General features: G+C 41.5%; 2 protein-coding genes across 2 annotated transcripts in view; one reads left to right on the forward strand and one right to left on the reverse strand.

Moving 5' to 3' along the window:
• C7H9orf85 (chromosome 7 C9orf85 homolog) overlaps positions 1-10,424 on the reverse strand; it is a 65,741-nt gene extending 55,317 nt beyond the window's left edge. The window contains exon 1 of the mRNA XM_060154980.1: positions 10,083-10,424. Within this exon, the coding sequence (XP_060010963.1) occupies positions 10,083-10,184 (102 nt within the window). The 5' untranslated portion in view covers positions 10,185-10,424. The remainder of the gene's footprint in view (positions 1-10,082) is intronic.
• A 253-nt stretch (positions 10,425-10,677) lies between these two features.
• Positions 10,678-14,204, forward strand: part of ABHD17B (abhydrolase domain containing 17B, depalmitoylase) — a 36,864-nt gene continuing 33,337 nt past the window's right edge. Inside the window, exon 1 of the mRNA XM_060153432.1 lies at positions 10,678-11,276. The gene's annotated coding sequence lies outside the window, so the exon portion shown is untranslated. The remainder of the gene's footprint in view (positions 11,277-14,204) is intronic.

The following is a 14,204-nucleotide window of genomic DNA, read 5'->3' on the forward strand; positions in this document are numbered from 1 at the left end:
GTAGTACAAGCATGATGAACGTCTTAGTAAGATGAAGGAATGGACCAGCATTTACAGAATACTTAACACTGCATGCCAGGTACCATGTGAGCATTTTCATAAACCTTACTTAACTTTCACAATATAGCTAAACTCACTAAGATCTTGACTAGTTAAGAAATTTATCTAAGATCACAGAGCCAGTACATACTAGAGAATTTGACCTAAATCTTTTCACTCCAAGATCAATGTCTTTCTACCACACCATGCTGCCACTGTCTTGAATAAGAGCTTGATATCTGTGGCCAAAAATCCAAATCTGAAATCTGACAAAAACTGACAAAAAAAATTTTTCCTACCCAATGGATGCACTTCAAAATATTTTTATTCTTCAAAGTAACTGTATCAAAACCAAAACAAAACAGACCACATCTATGTATAGGAATCATGGCCTAAATTGACAGTTTTGGAATTCTAATTCACAGCTTGAGATCAACCTATTCGACTATCCTTTTTGGTAAAAAGGTCTCAGTCAACCATAGTCTTCTAACAAAAAGCCGACTATCAAAATAATGAGGTTATGAAAATTAAGATAATTTAACAGTTGACAGTCTTGCTGACAAACTGAAACACAGAATGTGAGAAAAGGCCAAGAATCAAGGGTAATTCTTACATTTTGGTTTGAGGAACTGGGTAAATAGTGGAGTTGTTTACAGAGTTGGGAAGCACAGGAGGAGGAAAAGGTTTGAAAGAGAAAAATTAAGAGTTCTTTCTTTGCCATGTTAAGCTTAAGAAACCTTTTTGATATTTAAGAATAGAGGTCAAGTAGGTAGTTAAATATACAACTTTGCAGCTTAGGAGAGAGGTTGGCCTGGAGTTCCAGATTTGGAAGGTATCAGCATAAAGATGGTAAAGTCATGGACTGAGCTGAATGAAAAAAATTATTTCAAGACAGTGCTGGAGAGGCAAATGCTGCTGATCAACTGAGTGAGATGAGTACTGAGCATTAACAAAGATTTGGCAACACAGAGATCGATGACCTTGACAAGGGTGCTTTTAGTGGAATGGTATGTACAAAAATTATTTAAATAGGGATAGAACAAAATGGGAGGTAAAGAAATGGGAGATCCAGGAGCTTTTCTTATAAAGAAGAAAGAAGTAGGGTGGGGCCAGAAAAGAACATGGGTTTTATCTAAGGAGGATTTTTTTTTTAATTGAAATAACCCATTACAGATGGAAAGATTGATGATGCAACAGAACATGGACAAATGAGAAGTCTTAAGCCTTTAAGTCCTAAGGTAGGCAAGAAGAAATGAGCTCTAGGGTGCAAGGAAAGGGACCAGTCTTAGGCAGAGACAGGCACTTCATCCACTGTAACAGGAAGGAGAGTGTATGGGTGTAAGGCCAACTGGCCCGAGGCAGGGGAACACAATCAGATTCACAGGTTTCATCAGACCGAAATTCTCCGGACCACCCAGTTCCAGAAACTGCCCTGGAGACATTCCGGACCACCCAGTTCCAGGAACTGACCTGGGGACTTTGCACCCGGCCCAGCCTTCCCGCCTTTCGAGGGGCGGGACTAACGGTCCCCTAGGATACCCGAAACGACCACCAAATAAGGAATACCCTGCGCCCTCCCAGATTCACCACACCCCTTTCCCTTCTTCCCCTATAAAATCTTGCCCAACCCTCGCCCGGGTGCGACTTCTCTGGCCCCTTTCTCTCGGACCAGTGAACCTCGCCCGGGAGCGCTCCCTAATAAAGCTCACTTGAAGCTTTCCTGTTTCGCGGTGCCGTTTGTTAAGATCCGACCTTACAATGGGTACAGATGCAGGTAGTTTGGTAGATATGATGGTGGATAGAAAGCTGGATCTAAGCAAGGTTAGGATTCTGTCAGGTAAGTACCACAGAAGGAAAGAAGGATAAGGGATTTGAAGTACATGCAAAAGAGCAGTTGTACTGATAGAACATGGTCTCCAAGCTAGATGAGGGAAAAAAGGACATGAATGAGGTGCAGTGGAAAGTGGAAAACTTAATGCACATGAGCACCCAGTGGAGTTAAAAAAAAATTATTTGAGGAATAAAGAAACCAGGTAAGTAGACAGTGGGTTTTTTTGTTGTTCTTTTTGTTTGTTTGCTTGTTTTAAGTTTATAAGAGGAGCAGTTACCAGCAATGAGGTTTAACATTTGACCATGGGAATAGATTTCTGAGGTGGGGGATCTAAAAGTTGTGAGATCAGATGTTTGATTATCCATGTGGCTGTAGCAATCACTAAGTCTAATGACAGGAAAACTGTGGAAAAGCAGTGAGCCGGGTACTAACGAGGAGGTAAGGATGGATCTGGAGGGGAAAATAGTCTGATGGCATGCATTTCAGAAGAGCTGGGGTTCTGAGCAAGGAAAAAATGGACTAAAGCAACAAATGGGAGAAAGGGTTCTAAATGAGGGGTTGAAGATGTGGGGTGAAAAAACATTACTTAAAGACTATAGGGAAACAGAGTTCCCAGGAATAGTCAGGGCAAGAAAGTGAACGAAATTTTATTTTCAACACTATGTCTGTTTGATGATAGTAAACTATCAGTTCCAGGAGGCAAATTGGAAGGGTTAGGGGAGGGGACATTGAAAAGTTCAAGGATTGTATCAAGTTAGGATCTACATAAAGCAAATGAGTATAAAATTTCCCAGCAAAAATGGCCAACTTGGGAATCCTCGACACTAAAAATGCAACTGAAACAAATTAACAAACACCTTTTCTAAGCTTCATGAGAGCAGTTCAGTATCTTTCCAATAAATTCCCTTTTTGCTTAAGTTAGCAACTAAAGAATCCTAATGATAATCACCTGCATGTAGAGGGCGTTGCATACATAGACAAGTTCAGAAGAGGAATGTTTATTCAATTCATTCAGTATATTTAAGTGCTATTTGGCCTGGAGTGATAAGGAAAATCTCAGAAAGGAATCTTAGGCATGTTAGCTATCCGTTTATCCCCTTTCTCATTTCATTTCTTCCTTTCACAAAAGTCAATGGTGAGAAAAAGATCAATAACAATTAGGCTGGAGTGAGCGGGCAGCAGGATTGCTCTGAGGACAAACACAATTCTCTGTACACCTGCCTGTGACCTCACAGTAACACTTGTGCAGGTGTGGAGAGTCCTATAGCTTAAAATAACAAATGCCGCAGCAGTCTGTAACTGTCATCCCTGAGGCTCCTTGTCCAACTGCGCCACTCCGTACTACACAGTGTTTCTCCAAACGGAAAATAACCCATTTGGGGAAGAGTTAATATACATTACGACTTTCTCTCTCTCAGGTGAACTAATTTACCTAGATGAAGAATTCTGAGAATACTTTATTTCTAACAGGGTAGTATTTAACTTTATGTAGAAACAAGTGTTGACAATGTAATTATAAAATTTTATAATCCCACAGTGAGTATGGTAGTATTCCTTAACACATAGACCAAATCAAGACAAATTAATTTCAGTTGTCATTCATTGTACATAAAATGAAATGTCTACAACATACGGTTGATGTAGAAAAAACCAACTGTAGCAGGCATCAAAAATAAGAAACATGCAAAATCAATTTATTGGCTTCAAGTGGAAGCACCTTGGGAATGTAGGTATAATGAAATATCCCAAAACATGGATGAGATTATTTTGTGTAAAAGACAGGGAATACTATACTTCAAAACATTCAAAATAGTGAATATTCACTAGCACTATGACTTTTATTTAGTACAATACTCTTAGGTATCATAATGCCCCGCACACCATAGATTAAATCACCTTGTCAATTGAAAAAGTATGTTGAATTTAATAAGAAGTCAGTTGGGGGGAGGATACATTTAATTTCAATCCATGTAATAGACAGCCTTGGTGAAATATATCAAAGAGCACTTCCCAATCTGGAAAAAAGTTCGAAGGGGGTCCCAGGTGATCTCCAGAATGCCAAAGATGGTTACCTTGAAACTACAGTGGAATCTATTTCTGCCCAGCTGCAGATTTGTTTAATGGCTACTCACTCATTTAAACCTTAATTGTTGAAATCCATTGATTAAGAAATAACACTTATTCCCATGACTGGCACTTCATAACTCATACCAAAATTACTCACATCAGAGATAACATAAACCAATCTGAGACCATTTCCTAAATTACAACATCTTTGGGCTAGAGGAGATAGGACAAAGATCCCATATGACTTGATTCCAAGCTACCTGAACAAAATGAGCCTTACCAATAGTATCTTTTCCATAGCAAGGTTTTATTCATTCATCTTACAGTGTCAGGCATCATGGCCAACTAAATTATTATGACTCTATCCTGGAGTCAATCTAGGAAAAGTAAGATCCAAGCTCAGTAATCTTTTTTTTTGTTGTTGTTATTGTTGTACGTGGGCCTCTCACTGTTGTGGCCTCTCCCGTTGCGGAGCACAGGCTCCGGACGCGCAGGCTCAGCGGCCATGGCTCACGGGCCCAGCCGCTCCGCGGCACGTGGGATCTTCCCGGACCGGGGCACGAACCCGTGTCCCCTGCATCGGCAGGTAGACTCTCAACCACTGCGCCACCAGGGAAGCCCCAGGCTCAATAATCTTATGAACAAGATCCACTTTGTTTTTTGTTTGTTTTTTATTTTTTGCCACACCACATGGCTTGTGGTATCTTAGTTCCCTAACCAGGGATCGAACCCACGCCCTCAGCGGTGAAAGCACAGAGTCCTAACCGCTGGACCACCAAGGAGTTCCCAAGATCCACTTTGTAACGACCATCTGTATTTCTCTTACAGAGAGACAATATTTAACTTAAGGATCATGACTGGAGTTTGTAGATAAAAGCTTAAAAAATGGGAAAATATTAGAAGACAACTATTAGAATTAATTTGACTTATGGTTAGCTAACATATTCAATATGACAGAATGTCAACCTGTCATTTGTTTTCTTTCTGGAGAAGTTAAAAAAATAGTTTTCTTTTTAAAACATACTGACAATAGGTAGTATTTCTACAACTTCCTCAAACAAAAAGCAAACAACAAAAACAGAACTTCATGACATCTGAGTAGTTAATCAGTCATTCTGCGGTCATATCTGTTTATAATTGAGGTAAAATTTATATCAGTGTCATGCACAGACCTTAAATGCTCAATTCAATGAGTTTCAATAAATGCTTGTGACCTTCATGTTTCTGTCACTCCAGAAAGTTGTCCTGAACCCCTTCCAGTCAATTCCCCCAAGGCAACTACTGTTCAGATTTCTATAGATGTGAGAAACACCTGACTTCTTTCCTTCCACACAATATTTTTGAGATTTACCTACATGCTTGCATGTATCAGTAGCTTTTTTTTTAAATAGAGTATTTCATTATATGATTGACACAATCTGTTTATCTATTCTCTGTTGAAGGATATTTGTGGGGGTTTTGTTTGTTTTTTGTTTTGTTTTGTTTTTTTGGCTATTGTGAATAAAGGTGCTTGTAAACACAGAATCCTGTTCTGCTGTATAAATGTAATCATATCACCTTAAACTTAAGACAGCTTTCTGCCTAAACTAGGAGCTGAGGGTCTTGAAGGAATTAGCATCGGCTTTCACACAAAATGAGTGAGGAGCCCCACCCCTGCTCCAGAGCCCTGGCTGATTAGATGGGACCTGCTCCAACCAGCCCATATCTGTGATATGTGACACTCCAGGGGGCCACACTTTATGAGAAGAGACTCTTTCCCCCGAACATTTCAAACAGGTAGTGTTTAGGGGTAGTGTCAATAAAGCTCATCTCTGTTCCAACCCTAATTTGGTATCACATTGCTTCTATTATAGACAAAAACACAGTATTCAAAAACAACAACCAACACACAGACACAAAAAGGGACTTTTAATTTACCCGTTCTTTAAGGTCCCCCAGCACAGGCTACACCTAATCAATGCATAGCCAGCCACATGCTATTAATATAACTTTGGGCACATCATTCACCTCTGAGTCCTAATTTCCCAAGATGCAAAATGGGATAACTGTAGCACCTGTCTTAGGGTTATTTTTGAAGATCAAATTAGATAATACATATCAAGTATTCACAGATGCTAACATACTTAAGTACATAGCATTAGCTATTATTAACAAAATTTTATTTCCAAAACTATTTAGAGAGTATAACCTCAGATTTTCCTTTTCCTTTTCCATTTCAAGGTAGTAACAAGAGTTTCCCAAAATGAGTGTGTTCCCCCCAAAATTAATTCACATTTAACTGGTATTATGTAAACCAAAGTCTACAGCCAGGGAAGTTTTGGCTAAATAATTTTTTTTTAAACTGCAAAACATCTAAGTGTTTTATGCTAATGTACACTATGACCCCCTAAAAGTGAGATCTAGTACTGACCACGAAATTGACTTCTGCCTTAACAAAATCATGTGATCCTGTGGCTCTAACATTTTCAGACATGCTAGTAAAAACAATGCTGACTACACATATGAAACAAACAGCATCCTTAAGAAGATAATATATGCTCTTCCCATTTCATTTAGTTAAATGCTATCCATCCTTCAGACCTCAGGGAAGCCTTCTTAAACCCTCCAAACTTACTCAAGACTTCCTGCTAGATACTCTCAAGGTTCCCTTAGAGTTTTCCTTCCTAGCTCTTACTGCCATTTGTATTAACATACTCAAAAGGATTATTTGATTAATGCCCGTCACCTTGCCCACCAAACTATAAGCTTCAATTAAAGGCATGGCTGTATATTATGCTCAACCTTATACCCCTAGTATCTACCACAATGTCTGGTACCAAATAACTGATATGGAACAAATATGTGAATACAAGAATCCACTGCAACTTTATTTGTCATAGTGAAAAATTGAAAACAACTCAAATGTTTATTAATAGGAAAGTAATTAAATAAGCTACTCTACATATATATTATAGAATATTATACACCCATTAAAAAGAATGAGCTTAATCTCTATGTTCTGACATACTCAATTTTCTAAATGAGAAAGGGAAAATGCATTTTATTTCATATGTACTATATTGTGCTTAGATGTCTAAAAACATACACATCTAACTCTTAACGGTGACTACATCTGAAGAGGAACAGGCCTGGAAAAAGGTACTTTCACTTTTACACTTTATACATTTCTCTGTTGTTTCAATATTCTTCAACAAACATGTATTTCTTTTCTAATTAGTTTTTTAAGCTTTGAGCAACTGCAAGGCCACATAAATTATCATATGCTTTATGCTTCCACAAAGCAAAAAAAAAACAACAGAACTGGGGCTAAAATGTGGCTTTTTCTTGGTCCAGTGTTCCTTCCACTACACATTATTGCCTTTCCAATAAGGGACACAAGCTTGATATCGATACAATCAATATTTTAGTACCAAATGACTAGAAGAGATTTAAACCTACTCCCCTCTCCACCTCACCTCTGCAAGTCATGAGAGGGCACTGCAGGCCAATGGCCATAGAGGCTTCTTTTAATAACCCCAGTGACGGGGAGGTTACAAAATTCTAGTGCATGCTCCTCACTATTAAGACAATTCCCTTATATTGAGCTGAAACCTATCTCTTTTACTTTGACCCGTTGGTTCAAGTTTGGCCATTTGGAATGCGAAGCTTCTCTCCTCTTCTGGAATATATTCAAGTATATGAAGACAGTTATCACCTGTGTCTTTTTGGGAGTGGGTGCTTTACTTAGATAAACTTTCCAATAAAACAGCTGTCATTATCCAACTTCTAATTTCAGTCCTGACAAACTGCTTGGCAGACGAGGAGACGGAGAACCATCATGCAAGACTATGTCAAAATAATGAGGTACAAGTAGTCAATTGTTACTACAATCCTTCAAGGAGAGTTACAGAGAATCATGCACATCTTACCACTCCTTTATTAGATGTTGCTGAATAAAACATCTTTCTGGTATAAAGCACAGGAATGAAGACAGGGTCAGATGCTTCTGACAAAATCTTGGCTTTAGACAGCTACACATAGCTGGTTCAAGAATTTGCCATGAATGCAGCCAATTATTAGTCCTCCATCAGACAGATGAACTATCAACCTAATGATCTTCCTCAGTAAAATATTTCTTGCTGTTTTTGTTAGAACCGCCAATAACAAAGCACCTGGTGGTTCTACCAATGGACGAATGAGACTTCCTCACTATTTAAAAGAGACAAAGGAATTAATGATAAAAGTGATAAACAAAATGAAACTCAGGAACTGAACTTGAGACTCATGAAAACATTTCAGACCATAATGACATGGTTGTTAGATAACACCAGAAAATACACGATGAAAAGTACAGGAAGTCTAGGACGAAGTACTAGAACAAGAAGTACAAGTTCAAGAAGTCCTGTACTTAAAAGGACAACAAGCACAGTAAGCGACACTGTAGCTAAATACTTATTAAAACTGCTTTTTATCACCTGATGAAAAACAATCAGCAGTAAATGCTTGTGAAAAGACTTAGAGTAAGAATACAGGGCAAGATAGACATCTATTTGGAATAGCACAGCTTTTTTACTCTGGTTTACCTATTGATGACAGGCACAAACTTGGGAAAGTCTTCCCAAACGTTGCTCCAGGTTTTCCTTCTGAATCTGAACCTAATTAAGGGAAAGGAGAGGTCTTCTGAGCGCCCAATTGAAAATATCCCTCCTTATTCTTCTTTACTCAACTGTGATTCCCTTCATCATAATTTATAATTATATATCTCTGTGCTTATTGTCCCATGACCCAGAAAACCATAAGTTCCTTGAAGGCAGAGTCAACTCTTTTGAACACTGTATACACATGCACATGGGACCCTGTACATGAAAGATGTTCATTATATATCTGTATAGTGAAGACAGAAAGGAAAGAAAAAGGAAGTCACTGGTTACCATGAACTGTCACTTTGGGACTTCCCTGGTGATGCAGTGGTTAAGAATCCGCCTGCCAATGCAGAGGACACGGGTTCGATCGTCAGACCTGGAAGATCCCACATGCCGCGGAGCAACTAAGCCCATGCGCCACAACTACTGAGCCTGCGCTCTAGAGCCCGCAAGCCACAACTACTGAGCCCACGCGCCTACAGCCCGTGCTCCGCAATGAGAAGCCCACGCACCGCAACGAAGCGTAGCCCGGCTCGCTGCAACTAGAGAAAGCCCGCACTCAGCAACAAAGACCCAACGCAGCCAAAAAAAAGTTACTTTTCTTGCGTAGCCAATGTTGGGAAATTTATCACTTGTTGGACACTAATGATCCAGATCATTTATATATATCATTTAACCTCTCAACAATACAGGCGGGTTTCTCATTTGAGACCAAAGTAAGACTCAGAGAAATTAAATATTTAATAACTTGCTTAAGCCACACACCTAGAAAATTTGAGCTCCAGTTTACGTTAACGTCAGGTTTATCTGATATGATGGCGGCTGCCCCCAAGCTGCTCTTGTCTTCAATTATCTCCCCTCCATACAGCTAAGTGAGGAGAGAGAAATACTTAACAGCAAATTAGTAGCTGTATACAACCCAAGACCTCTGGCTATCTATACAGTCTGAATTTCCTTCCAGCTTAAATAAATCTGCTAAATAAATATAAACAGCAACACAAGCAGTTTTGCATTCATCAAATAATTTGATTCTCAAAACAATCTTACAAACGAGAGAGAAATTCCCATTATGTTGGTGTGGACACTGGGGCTAAGAGGGCTTAAGAGCTTTCACATTCTCCCTACAAACCTATGGGCCTGGGATTTTCCAAAAAGAAACAGTGACTGCATAAACCTGGTGCAACATTTGAAAAAGACACTAGCGTCATAATGCTCGTTTTCCTACTGCAAATATGTAATCCAAATGGGAGCGTTCAACGACTCAATTTTCCCTTTGCATTTTAGGTTTGATGAGGGTCCCGTTCATTCAGTACAATTAGTCAAATGTTCACCGCCAAATATATTTACAAGGAGACAACACATCCAGGTCAAAGAAAAGGCTACACTGCAGCCAAAACTAACTCTGGGCTGCGGTCCACATTTGCCCTGGCCAACTCCTCTCACTTCCTGAGAGCCAACTCCTCTCACTTCCACTGAACCATTCCTCCCTGGAGTCAGATTTAGTGTAATAGGCAGGCTCCTACCTTGGTCTGAACACTCTTATCAAACTTGTCATTTTTGAAGCTAAACGTATTCTGGTGCCTCTGAGGCCTGGAACGAGCCACGTTCCCCTTCTGGGAGCTCATCGCCGAAACCACAACCACCGCGAGCTGGGACAAGGAAGATACACCCAAGCCTAGGGTACCAGGAACTATCTCCACGGAGTTCACGCTTCTGTCTCCGACCCGGAAGGAACTTAACCAGCATTTCTGCCTCCGCCTCCGGCATCCCACGTGACTCCTCGCGGAGGTCAAAGGACACCTTTCGGCCCTTCAGCTCCAGCAAGGGTCTTTTACTCAGCCCAGTCTCTACCCCTCCCCATCCGCGAAGCCTCTTTCTCAAACCCGGCGAAAAATCCCACTTTCTTCGAAGCGAGAATTCCCCCATTGGTCCGAATGTGGCAGTCCGCCCAAGTGAAGGGGAGGGAAAACTTTGCTCCTATTGGCTCTTCTTTTCCGCAATCCCCGCCTCCTGCCGACTCAGCTCGGCCTCTCCGGGCGCCCTACTCCTCTGGGCGGCTTGTGATTGGTGGAAGTCGGGCTAAACTGGACTCCGTCCAACCCCCGGCCCGCTCGCAGGCTGGAGTCCGGGTCAGCCTTGGCGCTTTCGTTCAGTCAGTGACCAAGTCCTAGCTTAGTGAGCTCTCTGCTAGCCCCTGGGTTCCCTTCCAGCCTGCTTCCCGCCACGAGAGCGAACCCCGCTGCCGGCAGGCCGAAGGGGAGCAAAGAAAGGAGGATTAAAAAGAAGAAAGACCTGACTGGGTCTGGGTGGTGTCTGCAGTGCCAGAAAGGGAGGTGGCGGCGGCTGCGGCAGCAGCGACCACGGCCGCGCGGGACGTGAGGCCCAACAGCAGCCGACGGCGGCGGCGGAGGCGGCCGCTCCAGCGCCTCGCGCCGAGGCCGTTAGTCAGCAGAACGCGAACCCGTGTGGAGGAGCAGGGCCGTCGCGAGGCGAGACTCGGGAGCGCGAGCCGGCCCCCTCGGGCGCCGCCGTTCTTGCTCGTCCCGGCGCCGGGGGCTGCCGCCCTCGTCCCCCCTCTTTGGCCGGGCCCGCCCGCAGGCCGGGAGAGTCGGGCGGCGGCAGCAGCGCGGATCGCGCCTCGTAGAGGACAGCGCGGCGGCAGAGGTTCTCTCCTGGCCCTTTCTGCCTGACGCCTTGCCTGCGGCCCTCAGGTGCAGGTGCGTGGGGCCACGGGGGGGCCGGGGCGCTGCGGCTGGGCTCGGGGAGGGGGCGCTAGGCCCGGAGCAGCAGCGCGGGAGGGACGAGCCCGGGCCGGGCGGGGGGAGGGGAGCGGGAGGCGTCTTTGTTGTTGGCGACTGGGATGCCTCTCGGCGCCGGCAAAGGCGGAGAAGCCACTCCCGATCGCGTCTGGGTTTTTGAGAAGATTCTCTGTTGGTTCGGTGAAGGGGAGAGGTAGGAAAGTCTTCGTAGTCGGTGAGGCTGCGGGAGTCTGGGGGCGGGAGAGGGACGGACAGACGGACTGGCAAAGGTCTTGGGTCCTTCTTGCAAAGAAGGGCCTCATTTCATTCCTTTGCTATTCTCCCTGTGGACGGAAAGATGGGTCCAGGTTCACTTTTCGCTCCCTGGCTCATTGTGAGAGTCGCGACGCCTGAAGGCTGTCTCCTGGATGTCCTCGTGTGTGCCAGCCTAGACTTTAGCTCGTTTGTGCACCGCGCTTGGTGATTTGTGTATTCTGGTCCGCCGCCGTAGGGTGGTTTTCTCTCGATGGTTGAACTCTACTTGTTTTCGAACTCTAGGGTAGGCTCATCAGGAATTGTTTTTGAATTGAAAAATTAGAGGTTTTCTTTGGAATTTTTTTTAACCCTGAAACGAAAAGTTAGATTGTACTGTCAAGTTAGATTGTACTGTTGTGAAGGGCTTTTGTAAAGAAGAGAGTTTAACCCTGGCTTCTTATTCAAAAAAAAAAAAAAAAAGAAAGAAATGTTCAGAGCTTTGATCCGTGGAGATTTCTGCCAACGCCAGGATATAACTTTTTTAAATGACTCATAGATTTAAGTCAGCGTGAAGTGGATTTGTTAAGCAGAAGGATGAGTAACGGAATACAGGGAGGGTGACCTTTAAATTTTGGCTGTTAGCTTACAAAAAGGTATTCATGTTTAAAACTTTTCTGTAATATGCAGTACTTGATCCGTAAGATAATTCATTGAATTCTTTTTAAGGCTTCAATAAATAAAAAGTTTGGAAATCTCGCGTCATTTAAAACTACTAGTCATTAGGTAATGAGTCTGAGTAAAAAGTCAGGTACATGTTGTAAGAGCATTCATCTGTTTACATTAACAAAAAGACTTAAAATAAAATGAACTTTTCTCTATGAAGAGTTTGTCTCATACGTTTATAGCATAAACTCATTTGGGTGATTTATCTAATATCTAATCAGAGCCAGTATTTTGATAATTATCATAATTGCCAGTGTTCTAATTTGGGTGCCCAACTCTTTGGTTGGGAGTAGGGGTGGAGGCTTACTTAAAGAAGAGCAGTGGAGATAGACATGTTTCACCTTATAAAAGAAATAAGGTCCCTGTTGTGCAATAATTGCTATATTACTTGAGATCCAGGAGGAAACCCTCACCTATATTTTGACCTCTCTTTTCTCCTGCTGTAGAATTAATAAGGTTAATTGTCAAGGATAGGATTAGAGTTTTAGCATGCCTAGGCAGTTTTAATCTTGTCACTTGCTGTGCAGTACTGTAGTTGATAAGTGGCTTGTTTCCTTGAGTATCTTTGCCCATTTTGAAACGTGCATGACATCTGACAAAGAATTTTCTATTTCCTGTGACATACAGAATTGCCATAAAGCATTATGGCAAAGTAATGTTTTTGGTAGTTTAATGAACACAGAAGAACTAGGCAGTTAGTGTCTGTTCCAAGTTTTGTCGCTGAATTGGTCTACAGCTCCAGGCAAGCTATCCCACATCTGAGTCAGTTTCTCCATCTGTAATATAGGACTAATAAAATGTGCATTTGCTCACTATGTAGAAAGGGCAGTGAGAACCAACAGTTCCTCTGGTTATGTGACATTGATTGTTTTAGTTAATAAGAGTACTTTTTAATGCAATTTTGTTTTGGTATCATGAATTTCAGTTCCTTGGTGAAGAATTACGATAAAGAAACATAGTTATAATAGGGAGACTGTCTATCCATATGCCATCACTTAGGAAGTGATAAACTCAAAATTTCTCCATTGTTAAGAAAATATAATTTGGTGTCATATCTTTAGAATCAGTGATGACAAGAAAATAGAGTGACAGATTGACTTGCTTGGTTTGTTTACTGATAGATTTTATTTCTAATATATCCAAGGTTTTGCTCTTAATTCTCAAAAATTATTCCTACCTACTCCTACCTTTCCTATCCTGTTAAAGATTTCTCACATAGCAATATGGCTCTCAAACCCAGCCTTGTGAGTTGGAGAGGAAAAATGATGCTTTATGACTTTATTACAGATGAAATAAAGCCTAGAGAAGTTCGTTATTTGAATTGCCTAAAGCTACACAATTTGTAAGAACCAGAACTGAGACTTGAATCTGGGTCTTCTGACTTCTAGTCCTGAATCTTTGCTTTGGAGCAGTGTTTTCCAAACATCTGTCTAGGCCCAACAGTTTTCGCCGAGGTGAAATGAGAAATAATATAGCAATGTAAGTATTGATAATATACAATATAATGAATATTCATGCACTCATTACCCAGTTGGAAAGTTAAAACTACAAAACAAAGCTTCCTCTGTACTTGGTACCCCTCTTAAATCCTATTCCCTCTTTTCCCCACTCCCAACTGCTAACATGCATCCTTCCGTTTATACTTTACTACATTCCTTTATATCCATGAACCCTATATGGTTTTTCTTTGATTGGTTTTAAGACTATTTAAATATGAATTTTGTATCTGTAGCTTGCTTTCTTCACTGATCATGCCAAGATTTATCTATGTTTATTCAGGTAGCTCTAGTTTATTTTTACTGTCATATGGTGTGTGTTTCATTATGTGACTGTATCAGGTTTCTGTTGGTCATTTTAGTTGTTTCCAATTGTTTGCTTATTAAACAGTGCGTAGGGAATATTCCGGTATATGTTTACTTAGGTGCATGT

Source organism: Lagenorhynchus albirostris, chromosome 7, assembly GCF_949774975.1.
Source record: "Lagenorhynchus albirostris chromosome 7, mLagAlb1.1, whole genome shotgun sequence".
Classification (NCBI taxonomy): domain Eukaryota; kingdom Metazoa; phylum Chordata; class Mammalia; order Artiodactyla; family Delphinidae; genus Lagenorhynchus; species Lagenorhynchus albirostris.